This window comes from Saimiri boliviensis, chromosome 14, assembly GCF_048565385.1.
Source record: "Saimiri boliviensis isolate mSaiBol1 chromosome 14, mSaiBol1.pri, whole genome shotgun sequence".
Taxonomy (NCBI): Eukaryota; Metazoa; Chordata; class Mammalia; order Primates; family Cebidae; genus Saimiri; species Saimiri boliviensis.
Genome location: NC_133462.1, coordinates 85,688,499 through 85,708,874, shown reverse-complemented (window position 1 = coordinate 85,708,874; position 20,376 = coordinate 85,688,499). Strand labels below are relative to the sequence as shown.

Sequence of the window (20,376 nt, the reverse complement as noted above, 5' to 3'; positions counted from 1 at the left end):
AACAAAAATCTGGAAGGATACTTCCCACTTCATGTGTGAGAACCTGGAATTCATCCATGTGGCTTTTAAATAATCCAGCTAATTTACTGTGAGGTTTATTTGGTACATGTAAGCACACAAATATTCACACTTGATGAATACATGGTGTTGACTTGTTAAACATATACTGACTGATAATGTTGTGAGTGGGGTGGGGTGTGTGTGTGTGTGTGTGTGTGTGTGTGTGTGTGTGTGTGTGTGAAGCATGCCTTTATTCTGTTGCTGGACATCTTGGAGATTTGTTGATCCTGGGGGCAGTCTCTCCCATGGTTAGGCAATTCCTAGAGAAGGGAATGGCTTCCCTGGTCTGGGGAGCTTGCTTTTCATACACAAATCAACCAATCCAGAACCCACACTGACCCCCACGTCCCCTATCTGGCTGTTATACTCTGGGCTACTATCCAACTGCCCCAATCATTCTGGGGCTGAGCACCAGACAACCAAGGATGGCCCTATGATGTGGAGCCAATGAAAATTATTCAAACCAGCCAATCATAAAACTGCTTGCCCTGCCTTGTCCATTCCTTCCAGTGGAAACCACAAGACAAGCTCTCGCCCACATCTTCTGGCTGTCTCTGCCTCCTGACCGCCCCTGACCCTTCCCCAGGTGGCCCTGAATGGGATGACAAGCCTCCTGTTTCCAGGGATCTGTCAGTAGAAATGTCTTCCTCCATGACAGTTATTTTCTGTCTCCCTGTCTTACAATGCCTGATTAAAACAAATTCCGTATAACCTTGAAACAGCTTGAGTGCTTTAACCAATTCATAACATTACCAAATCCATCAGATTCCAGTTACAGATCTTTGAACATCTGAAAAACAAAGTCAATTCATGAAAGTCACATTCAGATATTTTCTGGAACAGTGAAACAGTTTACAGTAATACCTTTGACATCTTTGACTTGGTATCAGTAATAAGGAAAGACATATTGTTGATTTCATTCTGTACGACGAAGTTCTGCTCTTCTCTTTTGAAATTCTGAGAAGTTGCAAAGGAAATTTCAGTTAAAATCACTTACATAAAGAAGTCTGTATAATTAGAGGTTACACAGAACCTACAAGGTTTTATAGAGATAAGTATTAATTTGATATGTAAGAATTATCAAGAAAGAATACAAGTATTTCTTGAGTATCTAATGAGGGTACTTGGCTAGGAGCAACAATTCTGGGAACTAGATATGTATATGCACATTGCAAAGATGGGAAAACTAAGGTAAACAAAATTTAATTGCAAGATCACACATTTACCAAGGAGCAGCATGAATATTCAAACCCCTGTTTAGCTGGTGAAAGGCATCTACTGATTCCTGAGATTAAAGACTTTCCAAGTACACACAGAAATATGATGTTACTTTCTGTCAGAATTTTTACTTACTTTTTAAAATATCATATCATTATTTATTCCCTTTTAATTTGGGAACATAAAATGACTGGCAAAATCAATTTATCTTTAAATAGTTGGGGAAGAATATAACACATTAACCAACATGTGTTTACATTAATATATGCCCACGAGATTCAAAAGCACATATGCAGATATTCTGCATATTCCTGAAAGTATGATTAGATGTTCATCTGAAAACGTACTGGTTGTGACACATACTCTTGTTCTAAACTTTAGTTTTGTATGTAAATCTAGAGACTTCTTCAGCATTTTCATGATTGAGAAAGCTGAAGATTTTCAGTTTTTCAAATAAAAATAGGCAGTTTTTAGTAATTTTTTTCCTGGACTCCCCCTATTTTCTCATTAATCATTCTAGGTGAAGTGACCCCAAAGAGAAAACAGGAGGCAAAAAGCAAAAATTCATCTTTGTTTTTTGGCATCTCAAAATGGACTGATTCCTTCTGAAATTTATTGATTTATTCATTCATTCATGCATGTATTTAGGGACAGGGTCTCGCTCTGTCACCAGGCTGGGATGCAGCTATGCAATGACAGGGCAGCGCAGCCTCAAACTCCTGAATTCAAGCAATCCTCCCACCTGTCACCTGGCACATTTATCTATCTATCTACATATCTAATCTATTTATCTTTTTAGAGTGGATTTTGAATTTTCCTTCAGAATACCTTGGATGATCTATTGCACTCCCCAAACGTGCGTGAGTTACACAGGATAAACTTGTATCCTTGTGAAGATATAAATTTACATGTTAAAAGGGCATTGTTTCATATATCCTTTCCAACTGATTATAATTTTAATGTACATTTTTATATAAAGTTTGCTGTTAAGTTTGACAGATTCCTCAAATGTAGGCAGTAAATATTTTCCTAATATGAACACTTTATTTTAAAAATATTATGTGTTCAAAATAATTTGATTTGTACATCAATCTGATGAAGTACACTGGTAAGATATCTCAGATGATAAAACAGGTTGAAGTTTTTACTTCTCTGTCTCCTATTGACAGAATGGCATAGAATTATTACTGATATAAAAATTATAAACTTTTTAAATAATTCAGGATAATCTTCAATGCTCATGTATCTATATTCTGCTAGTTACAGAAAATAAATCATAGAATATTATACAATTCTTATGATTAAAATTGTTTCCAGATTTAAAAATACACAGTTCCACTTGCAATATACAAAATAGTGAAAATTCACCAAACATGTACCTTGGAAATTCTATTAACAGGATTGCTAGTAGAAAGAAGCTTTATTTTAAAAGCCAACATATTCTAAAATGTGAGCCAAACTAAATTGCTTTCAAGTAAAGTGTGTGAAGATAAAACAAATTTATGAAAGCAGTACCTTTTTTTTACAAGTAAAATGAGTGTGTGCTATTGTTGAGAACTGCTAGTCTATTTAAGCACGTCTCAAACTGAGTACTGTAAATGAAGAGAACAAAATGCCAAGAAACAGAGAAAGCTAGATAGTAAAAATAGTACATCTTTATGCAATGTCAATATTAGTCTAGAATTTAGGGGCAAACTTAAAATATGTTTACGGACTGCAATTAAAAATCCCTGTGATTTTTTTAAAAGATAAATTACAAAACTCAAAAGAGGCTTTACATTCCCTCAAACTCCTCAGAGGAAATTATTCTCTCTCTCCTCAACTGTTACATGAACCCTAGGCAAGCAAGCAGGTGCCTATCACACAGTAGGCATGATCTGTCAATATTTTGTAACTCACATGGGATTTTGACCAGTAGATAAACACTTCGGCCACCATGCGGAAGAGCTCCTCGGCTTCTGGGTTAGGTTCCTTTAGCCACTTTGCCCTGGATCACATAATAAATAAAGTGGTTTCTCAGCTACTCCTTAAAGCAGGCATCCCCAAACTTTTCACACAGGGGGCCAGTTCACTGTCCCTCAGACTGTTGGAGGGCTGCCACATACTGTGCTCCTCTCACTGACCACCAGTGAAAGAGGTGCCCCTTCCTGAAGTGCGGCGGAGGGGCGGATAAATGGCCTCATGGGGCTGCATGCGGCCCGCAGGCCGTTGTTTGGGGACGCCTGCCTTAAAGTTAATTAGAAAAAAAAAAAAATCACCCTCCCAAACATAAATGTACTGACCACAGAGCTCATAATGGCTTCAGCGTAGAGTTGTAACATTTAAAAAAAAAAATCAGATATCATAACCTTAAAACTGTTAACTTTTACATGCAAAATCAGAATGCAATAACCAACTTTAATAATAAGGTATTTTAATTTTTTTTTTTTTTTTTTTTTTTTTTTTTCAGATGGAGTTTCACTCTAGCTATCCAGGTTGGAGTGCAATGGCAAGATCTGGGCTCACCGCAACCTCCGCCTCCTGGGTTCAAGCAATTCTCCTGCCTCAGTCTCCCAAGTAGCTGGGACTATAGGCGTGTGCCAACACGCCCAGCTAATTTTTGTATTTTTAGTAGAGACGGGGTTTCACCATGTTGACCAGGATGGTTTCGATCTCTTTGATCCACCCGCCTCAGCCTCCCAAAGTGCTGGGATTATAGGCGTGAGCCACTGTACCTGGCCTTAAGGTGTTTTAATTTTAAGTTAATAATTAACTTACCTATAAACAATGAATTATGGTATAATTACTAACAAGATCATGGCCAAATACTGAATGAAACAATTCAACAGAGATGCGTGAGCCAAGAAACGTTATGTCTGAATTAAGGAAACTACTCAATTACTTTTGATCATACCTGTTATAGTCCACAAATCTAATCAAGAGAGGGTAGAAGGCATAGAGATCTCTGGCCAGTGTGGTGAACTCATCCAGGATGAGAAGCTCAGCCTCTGACATATCGCCCCTGGCCTCCGCTTTCAGGTGGTCTTCCTCAGACACCACCATGGCTGCCTTTTTCTTGAGTTTCTCCATCAATGGCAAGAAATGAGTTTTCAAGAGCTGAGGTTTCACTTTATTTATTATAGGCTGGGAAAACACTGTACAAAGACAGACATTACTCTTCTGCTCTGTATAACCATTCGTTAAAATGATGATAGATTGTAATTATAATTGTAACATGATTAAAGCCTCCTTCTCTGGCACAGGGCTTCCTTAAGGGGACAGCTCCTGCCTCAGCCATTTTTCTAGTCCAACTCTAATTGCATAGTTGCTGTTAAAAAAAAAAAAAAGATTACTGAGTTGAATTCAACGATCTTCCTTGTTTTTAGAAAAGACTGATAGCTAATTTAGAATGGAAAAAAAAAAGACTTTCACTCATTTTGGAATCATTTTCACACAAGAAATACAATCTCTAAATGGAAAAGTTTCCCTTAACCCTTAGAATAGAGCAAGCTCTGCTACATAATTACTGTATGAGACTACATACAGTTATCTCATTTTAACTATAGCCATCCTTGGCCCAATGGAAGGGCTAGATGACATGGAACACTGCTCTCTTATTTAATAATAACCGTAGTTGTGTAGTTGTTAATAATAGTTCTAAACTTGATTGAGCCATTTTTTAAACGATTCTTCCCCTGAAGGTAGCATATATACTGGGGAAAAGTATATAAGAGAAAAGTTAAAAACAACCACAATCATCTACCTAAACTAATAAGTAATTGCTGCATTTCTTTGGAGTTTCATCAGTAGATAAATTCATATACATATATATTATACATACAACATTCTGAATTCATTGTTTGAAAAACTCTTTTTTTTTTTTCCCTTTATTACATAAGTATTTCCAGGGCATAAAACATTGTCGAGGCCAAGCACGGTGGCTCATGCCTGTAATCCCAGCACTTTGGAAGGCTGAGGCGGGTGCATCACAAGGTCAGGAGATAGAGACCATTCTGGCCAACAGGATGTATTAAAAATACAAAAATAGCTGGGCGTGGTGACATGTGCCCGTAATCCCAGCTACTCGGGAGGCTGAGGCAGGAGAATCCCTTGAACCCAGGAGGTGGAGATTGCAGTAATTCGAGATTGCGCCACTGCACTCCAGCCTGGGTAACAGAGTGAGACTCTGTCTCAAAAAAAAAAAAAAAAATGTTGAAACTTTAACATTTAAAGATGACATAATATTCTGGCATGTAGATGTACACAACTTATTTAGCCATATTCTAGTTATGGGGTACTTAGATTGCCTCTAACGTTTCAATATAAATAATGCATTAATTGAAGACATTAGACTACAGTTTTTTGGTTTACTCTCCCCTCCCTTCCCATTCTCTGTAGGACAGATGGCCAAAAGTGGATTGCTAAAAGCTGAATGTTTTATTTTTGTCTCTGGCTATAGAATCATTCGTTTGTACTGCTGTGTTTACTGATTACTCTTCCAGAGACTGACGAGTCAGAAAAATGTTTACTCAAATGAAATATACCCAATATCTGTTTGTAATAGCATGACAAATAAATGCTATTTTGAGCATAGAAGAAAATATTAATAAAAATCAGGAAGGGAAAATTCTAGTCTTATGTATTTAAAATTCTTTTGGAAATAAAACACAGATAAGGGATACAGCTTCTTCCAATTTCTTACCAGCCAGCCTCTTCATCCAGGCTCCCTCATCAATCCCCAAGTTATTATATATGATTTTCAATATGTTCCCTAGCAGTGTGTTCATGTGCTCTGAGTTCAGGGCTGTGCAGCACATCTCGGCCCGTTCTGGATTGTTCTCAGGTCCGTGCTCCCACCAACGAGACATGTAGCTGCAAAGCATGGGCAATATGACTTCCATGACATGTGGTATTTGTGTGTAGCGAATGCCGGACTCAGCTAATTCCACGATTTCTTCCATGAGTTTCTCCAAAGATGGTATATTTGGGCAAACATCTTCCACATTACTTGGCAAACTGAGAGCTGGAGAAATACACATAAAAATGGATTCGAGTCAAAGAAAGTACTGAGATGATACGGCAGATTTCCACTGTTTGTAACAGATGCAGGCAACCATTTCATTTTGGACTTTGAAACTGAGCAAGACCTGGGATGCCTTCAACTGGCTCCTTCTCCTGTTTTTCAAGGAAGCTGTTTGAAAGCTTCTCTCTTCCCCGCAGGTTCCTACCATACCATCGCTACCAGAAAATAGCATTTCCTCCTACTTCACAGCACACAAGAGGATCAAATATTTCCTCTTCCAGTTTGCCGCTCTCATGACCTGCAAGCCATTTATGACTGGTTCCAATTGGCCTCCATTGCCCGTTTTTGAAGAAGTTTTGAGGTCCACCACTCACGGTCTCAACTAATTCCTGATGCCTCATTCAGGCCTGTATTTTCAACCCTCTTATACCTCCGCCCAGCAGATACTCAAATCTTTCCCGGATTACTTAGCTTTCCAGGCACTCTTCACCCACAGAAACCAAGCTGCTTTTCACTGCTCAGCAAAATCGCACTTTTACACCTCACCTTCCCAACCGTTCAGTGTCATTTCATATCCCTGACCCAATTCCCTCTTCCTCAAACTCCCCTCTTTCTTAATATCAATGTGTCCAGCCTTTTTTGGCTCCCTTCTGAATGTTATCAGTTTCCTTACTGACTCTATTCTCCTTGCTGAACTTGTAAATGCTGATATTCTTTAGAATATCGGCATTAGAATATCAGAATCTATCTTTGATTCTCTTCTCTTTTTTGGTTTGCATGTTTGTCTAGACAATTTTGGCCATTCTTTCTGCTAATAACTCTCAAAACCATAAGCTAATAACTCTCAAAACCATGTTGCTTAAAAACTGTTCTGACTCATCCTAGATGTCTTAAGTGCAACTAAAACACAGTGGATCTAAATTTAGACTTCTCCTTTTCTCTCCAGCCCGTCTTGAGCATGCACTCACTTGTTAGGGACATTTTCCAGTCATTCACCCAAGCAAGAAATCTGGGAGAACGTCTAGGCTGCAATGTCCCCTCATCTGCCACATGAGATGACTCTACCTCTAAGGGACATTTTCCAGTCATTCACCCAAGCAAGAAATCTGGGAGAACGTCTAGGCTGCAATGTCCCCTCATCTGCCACATGAGATGACTCTACCTCTAAGGGCTCTCAGAATCAACATACATGCTGTCCAAGGGGCCTCACTCGGTCTTCTTGCTTTTGAATTACCACGTATTCTAACTGCTGACTTATAGGTCTTCATGTTCTTTATTGTTTTCATGATACATTTCTGAAATGCAAATCTACTTATCTTACTGTTTTTTTGTTTTTTTTTTTTTTTTTTGAGACAGAACCTGCTGTCACCCAGGCTACAGTGCAGTAATACAATCTTGGCTCACAGCAACCTCCACCTCCCGGGTTCGAGATACTCTCCTGCCTAAGCTTCCTGAGTAGCTGGGAAAACACGTGCCTACCACCACGCCTGGCTAATTTTTGTGTTTTTAGTAGAGACAGGGTTTCACCATGTTGGACAGGCTGGTCTTGAACTCCTGACCTCAGGTGATCCACCTGCCTCCACCTCCCAAAGTGCTGGGATTACTGGTGTGAGTCACTGTGCTCGGCTCATCTTATCTTTTTAAAGCCAATAAAAGGATTCTATTATTGGGAACAGTGCCCACTTTTTACCCAATAAAAGGCACAGTACCCACTTTTTACCCAATATAAAAAGCCTGCCTCCCCTCTGTCTGACTTTCTATTATTGTCTTGTCTTTCACTCTTTACTCTCCTGAAAGCTATCTCCAGCCATGTTAAAATGCTTGAAGTTTCTCCTCATGTACCAGAGTTTCAGTCTTCCCAATTTCAAAACTCATCTTGTATCAGCTTTGTGAAGTCTTTCCAGGTGTTCTCAGCTAAAACTGCCTTTTTGGTGTGCCCAGTGCTCTTTATTCTTTTTTTGTTTTGAGGACAGAGTCTTGCTCTGTCCCCCAGGCTAGAGTGCAATGGCATGATCTCTGCCTCCTGGGTTCAAGCAATCCTCCTGCCTCAGCCTCCTGAGTAGCTGAGATTACAGGCGACTACCACCACATCCTGCTAATTTTTGTATGTTTAGTAGAAACAGGGTTTCACTATGTTGGCCAGGTGGGTCTCAAACTCCTGACCTCGTGATACACCTGAATTTTCTTTCAGAAACACTAGTAAAATTGAATATAACATTCCAAAACATGTAATACACCAAACAATAACACTTAAGAACAAAGAAGGCTGGAGGTATTCAAGCTCATTAAAAATCACTATTGGAAAGTATGATAAGTATCATTAAGTTTTAAGCTTCATGTCTCAAAATATTGCATGTGTTTCTGTGTTACCTGCTCTTTCTCGTGAAGACTTGGTATTGTAGATGGAGTAAATATTATGTTTGTCCAGATGAGTTTCCAAAAATGCAACGGGAAAGGCACCAGCAAAGGCAGCTAGACATTCTCCTAATGCAGAACGTTGTCTGTAAATGGAAAAACCCCAGGCTTTTATGTCTTCCAAATGAGTAATTTAAAAAGTCAGATTAAAATTAGTAAGTTTAACCTAAAAAGGAATGATAATATTCGACTCCAATTTCTGTATTGCCAAACTTCATTTGCTTTCAATAGCAATATCCTCACCATTTGAAAAAAACCTAAATTATCAGTTAGCAAAAAATTATGTCAACTCCCTTCCTTATATCTGATTGCACTACTCCTTTTATTTCATTAATTCACATTAAAATTCTGTTTCAATTAGTCATTCTCAGACTGATTCTGATAATTTGTATTGGTAATCTGGAAATATCATTTTTTCTTTTGGATGGCTTATGTTAAAATATCTGTATTTTTATTAGTACAGTGTTTAACTTTTTCGTTTTTTTCAAAATTTTCTTACCTTTGAAATTTTATTTTCTTTGTTTTCCCCAATCAATTTGTAATTGCAAAATTAATTGCACAAAAAGATTGAAAAAACAAGCCACCAAAAACTAAAACATTATTCAGAATCTAAAAAAAATGACCTCAAAATTTTCAAGATAAATCCCTAGGCAAAAACAGCAATGACAAAAACAAAAGCAACAGTGATAAGAAGGAATTAGAGGGTATGAAAAACCAGATATTAAAATAGTTTCTAAAATGCAATTCAGGCTATATGATACTGATATAATAATAAATAATCAAATAATAGAACAGAATAGAAATTCTAAATGTAATCTAGTAAATAAATTGCTTTATATGATGAAGGTTTTATTTTAAATCAGGGAATAAAATAAATATTTAATAAATGACTACAAACAGTTGATGATTTTAAAAATTTAATTTGAATCCTACATAATACCCGAGAGAAATAAAATTCAGATATATTTCTAGTACATTTCCTTCTTATCTCAGAGATGAGTATTCCAGACATTCTCTACTTTCCTTGAGCTTTCACACCTCTTTTCTTAGCCATCATCTGGATTAGGACTCAAAAGTCAACCTTCATTGGAAAACAGAAGCTACTAGACACAGACCTACCTAATATAGCATCTATCTGCTTTCTCTTGCATAGAGAAAAATTATAAGCTTCAAAAGTCACCTTCTAAAAGATACATTCTTCACTACCTTGTTCTCTAAATTGTGTGGTTATTCATAGGACAATCTATACCTTGCCACTACAGTATTTATCGGTTTGCTTGTTTGGTTTCGTTTCCCCTACCAGATAAAGAACCTATGAGAGCAGAGAAGTATCTTGTTTATTTCTGTATCTTAGCATCTGGCATTTAATAAATACCTAGTATATAAACAAGAGCAGAGAAGTATCTTGTTTATTTCTGTATCTTAGCATCTGGCATTTAATAAATACCTAGTATATAAACAATAGAATTAGGACATTAAATATAAAGAACTGGATGCATGAAAAGTCTAGGAGAATAAATATGTAAAATTTTAATATAATGTATAGTCCAAACTTATCAGAATCATAAAACAGGAAGAAACATATATAAAATAATTGATAGATTTGATCATGTCACAATTATATAAAACTTCAACATTACCATGTCATAAAACTCTACATATATTTAATTTCTTTGCATAACTCCATAAAACTACATATAGTTATAGTATATGTAGTTATACTAGTATATATAAAACTATATGTAAATAGTATAGGTATATATAGTATAATTAACTATATATAGTATAACTATATAGTTATATATAGTATAACATATATATAGTTTTATATATATAACTATATACATAGTTATATAGTATAACATATAGTTATACTACATATAGTTAATTATACTACATATACCTATACTATTTACATAAATAATATAGCTATATATAAACTATATATTTATATATAAATATATCAAAATAGTACTATTTTATAGTTATACTATTTATGATATATATTTAACATAAATATAGTATAATATATATATTAAATATATATATTATACTATTTTCAAGTATCACACTCACAAGCATTGAAAAGAAAAAAAGATACTCTGAAGTAAGGAACAAATGAGGAAATTAGCATTCACTTGTAAAGCTTGAGAATATAAATTGAATCAATTTTCTGAAAAGGCAGTGAAATGAGTACCATAATCCTGTAATATGGGTTTACCCTTTAACTTATAATTCCAAATTCTGAGAATACAGCTAAGGGAAATCAGCAAATCCAGGAACATAGATCTAGCATTAGATATATCAGTGAAAAGCAGAAAACAACCAACATGTCAAAAATACCGTAACATTTCAATGAATTAATTCCTTAATATATTTCATAACCATAAAAATAACATGAAAATTGAGTTTACTTAAAATGCAGGTAAAAATGTTAAAGTGTTCAGAGTAAACCCAATTATGTTTTTCCATTGATCTAATTTTCTATTTTTGTGTATGAATCTCATTCTATTTTAATTATTATAGCTTTACAGGTTTTAATACGTATTTGGTAGGCCAAATGAGTACCTGCTCATTACTTTTATTCCCCTCTAACTTTTATTGGCCTGTCTGATGGGTTTATTCTTTGAAATAAACTTTTGAATTATTTTGTGAAGTTGGATACAAAGCAAATTTCTGTTTGAAATTGTATTGTAATTATAGATCAATGTGGGGAGAATTTATATTTATTCGTAATTAAATCTTCTATCAGACTGTCTTTTTATTTACTGCTGTCTTTTAAAACTGCCCTGTTTTTCTTCTCTGGCTCACAGAAATGTCTTACTGAAGTTGCCAGTGATCTCTTTATTTTAAATTTACTGGGGATACCTTTTCTTACTTTACCTATTCACATCATTTAACACTGCAAACCACTCCCTCCTGAAACTTGAAAACATGAAAAATAAAACTAGTTTAAGTAACTGCTCATATTCATACTGACTTTGAATTTCTGATATATAATGAGTAACTGTACTAGCAGGTGCTTTCATAAGACTCAAACACTCTAAGTTGAAACTTCATATTACGTATAGTCTCTATCATTAGTGCTTTAATTTCTTTGCACAACTCAATTATCCTTTATTACATCAGTTCTTATTTTGTGTAAAGATCGTCTAATTACTTCCAAGGAATTTAAAAGGTCGATCTGGCTTAGTTTATAACTAGGAAACAGGTTATGAAATAAAGATCCTTGAAATAAATGGTTATAAAACTTAAAGCAGCATTGATACAAAGTTAAACTTTAAAAATTCTTACCTCTCCACATAAATACTCTTGCTGGTTCCCAAAGCATATAAGCTAGTCAGAATTCTGTAACAAGACACCTGGACATCTTCCACTAAGGAAAAAGAGAGTATCACTTGAAAGAAAAACCCACTTATTTATACATTGTCCTGTAAAAGCTGAAGCTATATACTATCCTGTTTAGGCTATATACTACTCATCCATAAAAAAGAAAGAAGTCATGTCTTCTACAGCAAAATGGATGGAACTGGCGGTTGTTATCTTAAGTGAAACAAGCCAGGCATATACAGTCAAATATCACATGTCCTCACTTATAAGTGGGTACTAAACAATGTGTACACACGGACATAGAGTAGAATAACAGACAAGACTCAGAGGTTGAGGGGGCAGGAGGAGGCAGATGATGAGAAATTACTTAATGGGCACAGATGTCCATTATTTGGGTGATGGATACCCTAAAAGCCCAGAAAGCTATACTGGTAACCTATAAATTTATACAAATAAAAATAAATAAATAAAAGGCACATTTAAGTATGCCTTTTTTCCCTTTTTTTGTTTTTGAGACAGAGTCTTGCTCTGTCACCCAGGCTGGAGTGCAGTGGCAATATCAGCTCACTGCAACTTGACCTCCTGAGTTCAAGCAATTCTCCTGTCTCAGCCTCCCGAGTAGCTGGGATTACAGGTGCGCACCATCATGTCCAGTTAATTTGTGTATTTTTAGTAGAGATAGGGTTTCGCCATGTTGATCAGGCTGGTCTCGAACTCCCGATCTCGGGTGATCCACCCGCCTTGGCTTCCCAAAGTACTGAGATTACAGGTATGAGCCAGCACGCGGACTTAACATGCTTTCTTAAAATTTAAAATAAACATGTTGTCACTGGTAGTTGTGGCAGCCACTGAATGACTCAGCAGTTTTTGCAGAGGTGCCCATCACCTGAGGGCAATGCATGCAAGAGTCTGAGTCTGTGATTCTGCTCAACAAACACTCATGTCTTATCTCCTGCTCTTATCAGCAGGACAGTGGGGAGTTAAAACAGCTCATGTGCTATTTTTTCCATGTAATCTTGGCCATTCTGTGCCTATTTTTATTAACTACTGAGTGCCAGCCCCAAACAGCAGATTAAAGCTTCCCTACACACTGTCAGAAACCTCAAAAGAGAAGATACTTGAGACACTCTCAAAGACCAATTATTTAGACACAGACTTTGTCTCAGTAGTCTTCACATTATTACGTTGTCAAGCTTGTAGGAACAATCAGTATCGATTCAGAAATAATTTGGAAATACTTGATGTTGCATGTTATACGGTCCAACTGCATTAAAACATTTATGTGAAAAGAGGCAATGTAGAATAGTACTTTGGAAACTTCTATAACGTGGACGTTCGTTTCTTTTCTTTTCTTTCTTTTCTTTTTTTTTTTTTTTTTTTCAGATGGAGTCTCGCTCTGTTAGCAGGCTGGAGTGCAGTGGCGCGATCTCAGCTCACTGCCACCTCCACCTCCCAGGTTCAAGCGATTCTTCTAGCTCAGTCGCCCAAGTAGCTGGGAATACAAGCGTGCACCACCACACCCAGCTATGTTTTTTTGCATTTTTAATAGAGACAGGGTTTCACCATGTTGGCCAAGACGGTCTCGATATCTTGACCTCGTGATTGCCTGCCTCAGCCTCCCAAAGTGCTGGGATTACAGGCAGAACTTATTTTCTATAAGCAGTACCTTACTGGTCCTCTCTGTGGATCCGTGTAATTCAGAGATCTATTTCTGTAAGAATGGTGTCTATCACTCAAATGTCAACTGTTATGTTTTGCAATTTAAAAAAGCATTTTAATATGTAAACAGTATTTTAGTAACCCAGATGTGGCCACTACTGGTTTTGATTGTACTACAGTGTATTTTGATTTTTTTTAAAACTCCAAGAAATAAATTTACATACATATTAGGTCTTCTCCGAACTGATGCTGGCCAATATGTTCAAATAATGACGACAGCATTGGCAGCAGGGCTACCGTGGTGTAATTGATAATCTGAGTAACCCCTTTGGGCTGGTTTCGGGTGTGGGTGAACTGGCCCTGCTTGAGATTTTCCATGGTCTTCTCCAGGTCCTCTGCAGCACTGTCCAGAAAAGCTCTGAGCGCACTTTTAACACTCTCCAGGCCAGTCTTCATCACTGTCCTAGGAAGTTAAGGGAGGACTCGTATCTTCCAACAGGAACAAATGAAATACAAATACAATGTGGTTCTCCTATTATGTTTATTTCTCCATTACTGTACCCATCTGGTAACCAAGTTTTAAAATCAACTCTAAAACAAGTCTTTTCGATATACTTGAAGTTACAGCAACACTGCTCTGTAAATCACCTTTTCCCAATGCCTTCATAGACAACTTATTAAAACCTCGGAGCAAAGGTCTGCTAAGGCTGTGTGTTTATCATTAACGGTCTCCAACTGACCCAACAAAACACAGCTCTAGGTGAGTATAGTTAATCCCAAATCCCACAAAGCTAGAATGTTTCCTGAGGCAATGGGTAGAAAAAAAAAAAAAAAAAAATTCATGTCAGCTAAACCAACTCAACAAATGATTCAGATGTTTGTGTTTTAAGGTGTAGCAATCAAGTCTTTTCTAAAGCAGCCACTGAAAGCTGAAATTCATACAGAAGTGACACCCTAATGCCGCTATTTCTAGTAGGAAGTGAAGGTCTGTAATGGTATCTCCTTTCTGTATTTATTAAAGAAAAGACCTTAAATGAAATCTTAAACACAAAAATGGATAATCCCAGAGTATTGTGGAATATCGTCTTTAGGAGACATTTTTAAACTTTTATTTAGATGTATCCTATGCAACATATAAGCTAAATGTACAGCTTAAAGGCTGAATCGGTCATGCTAAATCGGTCATGCTGGATGTCTGGTCAAGTTGACAGGGCAGAGAGAGAAGCACACAGATGGGAATTCATCTACCTACACATTTAGTATGCATTCTTAAACATCACTTTATTCATCTGTAAAATGAAAATAAAACTCTGTTTCCTAAAAAGCCAAATGTTATTATGAATGTTAAGCACAAAGACCATGCCTGGAAGCTGATAAGATTTCTAGAATTGCCAGTACCACTTTTCCTGCATGACACATTACCAGTTCAACTCTCAGCTATATTCCTGGCTGCTACAGAAATGACGTGGCATTAAATAACCATCTACATATGATCATTAAAATAAGCTGCCACTGTACTAGTAATTTTAAAAAGCTTTTCTTTTCACCTACACAAGACATCGTTACAAATCCAAAGAATAAAATCAACACAACTGGGTCCTTCTTAATATTATATATATATATATATATATATATATATATATATATATATATATATATATAATTATAGTAATTTATTTAGGTCAAAGTATCTATTTACCTTGCATCCAAAGTTTGACCCAAAATATGAAGACAGTTGACAATTGATGTTGCATCATTACCTAAAGAGGAAACAAAATGCTGTATAAATTGCCCTGAGAAGTTCTCAATGTTCTTCTTTTCTACTAATATCTGTGCTAGAAAAATTAGTCAATGACACTAACTCAATAGTAACAATTTTAAAGATTTCTAACAATCAAGTTTGAAGTCATGCAGTTTTTCTGCTTAAAAGTGGTTATGCAAATATAAGTAGAAAAGCAATAAAGTCTGTCTCATCAAATAGCTGACATGCCCAAGAAGCATTCAAAAGCACTGCACCAGGCTAAAAGAGTTTTAAATGAAGTTTTCAATAATCCTCTCTCCCTCCCATCTCATTATATATTTAAATCTTGTTTACAAACTTTTGAGGTCAGCTCATATCCTTTATGAAATGAGGCGGGCTTAAAGTTTAAAAATTTTAATTCCATTTTAATTGCACCAAGTATCTCTGCTTTCTTATTTCATTCCACTGCATTAAGATGAATTAATCTGCCTTAATTCAACTGGAAGAAGGTAAATTAATTTCCTTGAATGTTATTGGTTTTTGGGAAAAACCAAAAAGCACTAACCCTTCATGTAAAAAAAAAAAAAAATCAGAGACTAAAGAAGTTAAATAATACTCCTATGAGATTTTGAGATGATAGTGACTGCTCTTGAAAGTAAAATAAAATTCACTCATTTTGACTGGCATATTTTTAACAGAAAGTACAGAAATGTGAGTGATAAAAGCATTACATGTATTTTTCTTTGTAATCGACATACAGAAAGCAAATAAAATTATGAATTCAAGGTAACAAAATAATCTGACCACTTACAATACAGTTTGACATTATCAGTTCCTCATTCTATACTTTGATTACACACACACATACACACACACACACACACACACACACACACACACACACACTCTTATCTCCTGGCTCCTGAGGTTGGCAACTTCAATTTGAATGTAAGTTTTTGTAATACTGGTATATGTTATATTCTTTATACAAAAAAGTAACCTAAAATGAATGACTAAAGTATACGCTGAAATTAATCAGTGTATTAGAACATGGGCAAGCTAGTTTAGTGATATAATACAAAAAAGAAAAAAATAACTTATTTAATACTGATATTCTGAGTTATTTATGAAAATATTCCCTCATCTTGTACTTCAAGTCTCAAAATTCCTGGTAATAATGAAGACAAAATGAGCAGAAAGGTAGGATTTGTTATTTCCCTGTCCACTTGCAGATGCCACCACTAGGCCTTCTCCTGGAACCCTCAAAAGTATTGACCTGATGATTCATTGTCTCAACAAATAAAGATAAAAACTAGGTCAGGCACAGTGGTTCACGCCTGTAATCCCAGGACTTTGGGAGGCCGAAGTGGGTGGACTACCAGGTCAAGAGATTTAGACCATCCTGGCAAACATGGTGAAACCCCGTCTCTACTAAAACTACAAAAATTAGCTGGGCGTGGTGGCGCACATCTGTAATCCCAGTTATTCGGGAGGCTGAGGCAGGAGAATTGCTTGAACCCAGGACATGGAGGTTGCAGTGAGCCGAGATCGCGTCACTGCACTCCAGGATGGCGCCTGGCAATGGAGTGAGACTCTGTCTCAAAAAAAAAATTAAAAATAAATAAAAATATAAAAACTAGGCACTCTCAAATATCCAGTAATAAACAAAATAGTCCTCATGGTACTTACACTATAAAGAGGGATACAGATAATGAATCAGTAAGAAAAAAATCATTTAACAAAATATCAACATCTAATAGCAGGCCACAATTATATATATATATATATATATATATATGTGTGTGTGTGTGTGTGTGTGTGCGTGTGTGTGTGTGTGTGTGTATGTATATATATTAGTTCCATACATTTGATGTATCTATAGAACAACAGACACTGGGTAGAATCACAGGGAAAGTGGTTGGGTCCTTCTGGAAGCAGCATTTGAGCAGAGGTTGGAAAGACATAAAGAAACAAACCATCTATATACATGGTAAAGGGACCCAGGTGGAGGAAGAGCCCATGCAAAGGACCCGAGACAAAAAACAAACCTGGTGTTCCCAGCAAGGAGGGTTAAGTGGCTAAAGTGGTCAGAGTAACAGGAAAGAGGTCGAGTCTGAGGTGGAGAGGTGGGGAGAGGTCAGGTTCTAGAGCTTGGTTAGAGCAAGCCCTTGGATTTTCAGTGCAGCGGGAGGACAATCTTAGGTTTTGGTCAGGATGGGATATGATTTATATCTTCAAAGAACTAATTCCCAATGCGGGCAATTCTGGAAGAGCAAGAGTGGAAGGTAATTAGGGACCTACTGCAGCAACTGAATCAGTTGATTGGTGATGGTGGATTCAGATCAGGATTTTAGTGGTGAAGAACTTGAGAATATAGTTTAAGGATTTACTTATGGATTCAAGGTGAGGTGAGCAGGAGAGGAGTCAGGCATAACTGGAAGGGTTTTTGCCTGAGTAACTGGGTGAAAGGTGGCACCATTTAACCGTATGGAAAGAGCACAGGAAGAAGCAGACTGTGGAAGGAAAGGATGGTGGGGGCGGGGGCGGGTCCTGGCCCTTGCTTTGCACATATTAAGTGTGATGAGCCTATTAATAATTCTGGTAAAGATGCAGAATAGGCAATTGATTAAAAAACAAGTCTTCAGTGCAGGGAAGAGAGCTGAGCCTTGGGCATCGTAAACATACATTTAATTTTAAACATCATGGGTCTAAATGAAACTAGCCAGAATGAATATAAGTACAGAAGAAAAAAGGCCCAGGGCCTCCAGTCTTTGGAGGCAGAGAGGATAAGAAAGATGCAGTATAGAAAATATGAAAGAGAAGCCCCATGAGGAAGAAGACAAGCAGTGTAACGTGTATGAGTCCTGTGCAACTAGTCATCAGCCCCACACCAGAGAGGCTGGTCCTTCACTTTCCCTAAAGCACTCAGTTCTCTGTCTGTCCCTTTCCCTTCTAAGCTGCTGTCTCTTACTATAGATTATCAGTGTGTGTACTCTGTACTGCATTTACCCATGCTCTTTTCCATGAGGGGTGGCCAGGGATATTTAAACTATTCATTTACCCTTGAGAGGCTTGGATTTTCACTGGCTTTGTTCCCCCCACCTAGACTAGTATCAGACACACAGCAGGCCCTTAAAACATTTGTGGACTGACTGTGGGATGCAAGAAGAGTAGGAAATGGCACCAGCGGCCAGACACATTCTGCGAGTTGACTGAAACTCTGTACTGGGAATATGAAATTTCTGTGACTGATAAAGGAATAAACCATAAACTCCACAAATGTTTACATTTCGGTAGGCCCCTTTTAGACGTAGCACAACTTTAAATAGAAACACCTCTATGTAAAAAATAGTGGGAAATGGACTGCGTGGATGCAGAAAAAGTCGAGTCTTCAATATTTTAATTTGTAGACTAAGCAAAAGTGTCAATCCCGTTAGCACGTGTAAGAAGCTTAAAGTAATGATTAGTCTCGAAGAGGTAAAGCACGCAGTAAGGCTTTTAAATAAAATAACAGCTTAAATATTGCCCTTCTTAAAGCTGTCCAGATTACCATAATCAGAAATGTCAACCATGGTATTAGCAAGAACAGGAAGGGCCAGTAGAGTATTTATAAGATGATAAAAGTTTAAGGTGGCTACTGGATTTTATGTACTTAAGTTTACATAATTGCTCTAGGTAGTATAAAAAAAAACCTGATACTTTTCAACTCACAGTATTTTAAGGACCCAGTTACTTCTCTTGTCCTCAAATATATACCTCTGATCACCTTTAAACACTTAGGGAAACACTTATAGATTGCCTATTTGTCCTTAAGATTGTGTATTTCTTTTCTTTTTTTCTTTTTTTTTTTTTTTGAGACGGAGTTTCGCTCTTGTTACCCAGGCTGGAGTGCAATGGCGCGATCTTGGCTCACCACAACCTCCGCCTCCTGGGCTCAGGCAATTCTCCTGCCTCAGCCTCCTGAGTAGCTGGGATTACAGGCACGCACCACCATGCCCAGCTAATTTTTTGTATTTTTTTTTTTAATAGAGACGGGGTTTCACCATGTTGACCTGGCTGGTCTCGATCTCTTGACCTTGTGATCCACCCGCCTCGGCCTCCCAAAGTGCTGGGATTACAGGCTTGAGCCACTGCGCCCGGCAAGATTGTGTATTTCTAACAGTACATCAAGGTGTGTGTAAACATAAAAAGTACATAATTAAAATAACAACTTATGCCTGAATCCAATAACAATAGAGACAACAGTGAGTTTTAAAAAACATAACAACCGTTATATACAACTCTCTAAATAATAAAAATAACAAAATTACATACTATGAATATAAATAATTTTTGCATATTAATCACAAATTTTGTTCTGCGGTCTTTTAAAAAAGTTTCTATAACTCAGGAATTCTCAATGTTATCTCAAATTTGGCATATCATATACTAGTTCTATTGCATAATCTGATACACTGAGGATTCACAGAATGTTGGCTTCTCTCTCTTCTGGTAACAGTGATAGCAGTCATTCTACTTTTCATTCTTCTTTACATTTGTAATATTGTATTCTTTTTTCTTAAGAAATGATTAATCTTGGCAGAATTCTATTAATAATGTGAAATACCATTATGCCAGAAGATATAAATTTCTCTCACAATGATGAGAGAAATTGAAGAGTGTCAATGACTTTGTTATTTCTAAAGTCTGTAGCATTGAAAAGAGTAAAATTATTGGTTCCCTAATTTGGTAAGAAGTTTCAGTCAAACTGAGGACACAGTTTGAATAACTATATATCCTATTCATTTTTCTCAATGCCAGGAAATTATCCCACAGTGCTATGTTCAACTAAAAGAATTATCTGTATTGCTCTAATACTATGTATACTTTATTACTTTCACTATAGGCATCTAATTCCAATATTTCTGAACTTCTCTACAAAAATGAGATTTTTTTAAAACAATGTAAGTTA

General features: G+C 36.6%; 1 protein-coding gene across 15 annotated transcripts in view; it reads right to left on the bottom strand.

The window, feature by feature from the left end:
- RYR2 (ryanodine receptor 2) overlaps nucleotides 1-20,376 on the bottom strand; it is a 753,432-nt gene that overhangs the window by 121,169 nt on the left and 611,887 nt on the right. For all 15 annotated transcript variants that reach the window (XM_074385363.1, XM_074385370.1, XM_074385367.1 and 12 more), the window contains 8 exons: nucleotides 15,384-15,444; nucleotides 13,909-14,147; nucleotides 11,990-12,071; nucleotides 8,651-8,781; nucleotides 5,960-6,280; nucleotides 4,172-4,412; nucleotides 3,178-3,265; nucleotides 925-1,017 (listed from right to left, as the gene is read on the bottom strand). In XM_074385363.1, coding sequence (XP_074241464.1) covers nucleotides 925-1,017; nucleotides 3,178-3,265; nucleotides 4,172-4,412; nucleotides 5,960-6,280; nucleotides 8,651-8,781; nucleotides 11,990-12,071; nucleotides 13,909-14,147; nucleotides 15,384-15,444 — 1,256 coding nt within the window. The remainder of the gene's footprint in view (nucleotides 1-924; nucleotides 1,018-3,177; nucleotides 3,266-4,171; nucleotides 4,413-5,959; nucleotides 6,281-8,650; nucleotides 8,782-11,989; nucleotides 12,072-13,908; nucleotides 14,148-15,383; nucleotides 15,445-20,376) is intronic.